Source organism: Benincasa hispida, chromosome 11 (genome assembly GCF_009727055.1).
Source record: "Benincasa hispida cultivar B227 chromosome 11, ASM972705v1, whole genome shotgun sequence".
Lineage (NCBI taxonomy): Eukaryota > Viridiplantae > Streptophyta > Magnoliopsida > Cucurbitales > Cucurbitaceae > Benincasa > Benincasa hispida.
Window position 1 is genome coordinate 35,018,367 of NC_052359.1, and position 1,847 is coordinate 35,020,213.

The 1,847-nt window shown below is 35.8% G+C and overlaps 1 protein-coding gene across 1 annotated transcript; it reads left to right on the top strand.

Moving 5' to 3' along the window:
• The first annotated feature begins 651 nt into the window (after nucleotides 1-651).
• Nucleotides 652-1,120, top strand: LOC120090676. Its single transcript, XM_039048394.1, has 2 exons — nucleotides 652-735; nucleotides 812-1,120. Exons 1-2 carry the CDS (start codon nucleotides 652-654, stop codon nucleotides 1,118-1,120), a joined length of 393 nt encoding a protein of 130 aa, XP_038904322.1.
• Nucleotides 1,121-1,847: the final 727 nt, after the last annotated feature.

The window sequence follows — 1,847 nt, forward strand, 5'->3', positions numbered from 1 at the left end:
GACAGTTTGTTAAAGAAATGCTTGATCTCGCTCATGAGGATCTCCTCATCTTAATCTGATTTTCATTTCAAATTTGGTAGCTAATTTAATAGAGTTTTTGTGTTATATTACATAAATATTTTTTTCCAGTTCATAGCTTACTTTTTAATTTTACAAAAATTTGATATGATTATTTGGTTCATTGTTTTTGTTGGATTCTTCCAAGGATCGATCTTATCTTATATGTTCAAATTCATTCTACTGCCATATTTGTCATATTTACCTTCAATATATATACAAACATTCTACTACTAAGACTCTGTGTGAACAAGTTAAATTGGAACATATAATTTCAGCAGTTTATTCTTTGTTTGTGCATGTGTTTAATTTATAGCATCTTTTCATTCAACAAACGTATGCATGCAACATAATGGCAGGTAATGGTAAGAGGTCTAAACACATATGGTCGAAGGTGGAGGACGCTAAGTTGGTAGAAGCTCTATTGTATTTGGTAGAGGCCGGTTGGAGGTCCGACAATGGGACGTTTCGACCAGGATACCTATAACATTTGAAGCGAATTCTGCATGAGAAAGTGCCGGATACGCACTGAATCAAAACACCATTAAGTGCAAGGTGAGAAGTCTGAAGAAACAATACAACGTAGTATCAGAGATGTTAAGTCAGTCGGGGTTTGGCTGGAATGAGGAGTTCAAATGTGTCCAGGTCGAGAGGGAGATTTTCGATCTTTGGGTTCGAGTAAGATTCTAGAAAAAAAATGTATTGGTACGTGTTATAATATAAATATTAATAATGTGTATGTGTATCAATGCAGAGTCATCCCAATGCGAAAGGGATGTGGAACAAGCCATTCCTACATTATGATGACCTCTCCACCGTATTTGGAAAAGACAGAGCAGTAGGACAATCAAGTGAGGACCCACAAGTGATGGCGACGAATGCATTCATAGAGTTTGAAGATGAGATTCGACTTGGATCACAGGACTGTCACACACCTGAAGTTCGCCAGACAGAATCACCATTAAATCAAGATGAAATAGATGAAGGGCCAGCAGAGCAATCTATAAGTAGAGCGAGTGTACCTGCCGAGTCATCTCGAGGCAGTAAGAAGAAGAGGCCATGATTACAAGCTGAAATGATCGACATCATAAGATCGACTGTTGAAATGCAGAGCACACACATGGGTAGACTTGCATTGTGGCAAAAGGAGAAGTATGAGCTGGAGTTCGGGCGTCGGAAGGAAGTAGTAAATGCCATATACAGCATTGATGACCTGGATGAGGATGATCAGGTTACTCTTATTGACCTCCTTGTCACAAACATTCAGAAGACGGATTGCTTCCTTGCAGTACTAGAACACGCACAGAAGAAGTACTGCCTCCGTCTACTAGGAAGAAACATGTAGACTAACCACACCCCTATATTTTGTTTATAGTTCTTTTGGATAACAGCAAATGTACAATGGACTGTCATGTCGAAAAGAATGATAACTTTTGCATACGTTATGACATGTAATTTTTGTTTTTATATTATGACACGGATATTATAAGTATCGAAAAGAACATATATTTTGTGATTTTTTTTTTTTGGAAACGGCCACATGTTCGGTCGGTTCATATTATTTTTGTGATCTTATGAAAAATGTTACTATACTACATCACATTTTCACCATCATAATCAAATGAAAGGTAATTATCATACGTACAATTTTAATTCCGAATATACTATCCATATTATATAAAAATAAACTGTATGATATGTGAAATAATAAAGTTAAGTTAGCAAGATTCAATATATATACATACAATATACCAATTAGTAATTGGAATAATTACCTTCAATATATATAC

Coding starts and splice junctions, on each gene's coding strand:
- LOC120090676 (XM_039048394.1), top strand. CDS start 652: ATGTTAAGTCAGTCGGGGTTTGGCTGGAATGAGGAGTTCAAATGTGTC. Junction 736..811: donor TTTTCGATCTTTGGGTTCGA/GTAAGATTCTAG, acceptor GTATCAATGCAG/AGTCATCCCAATGCGAAAGG.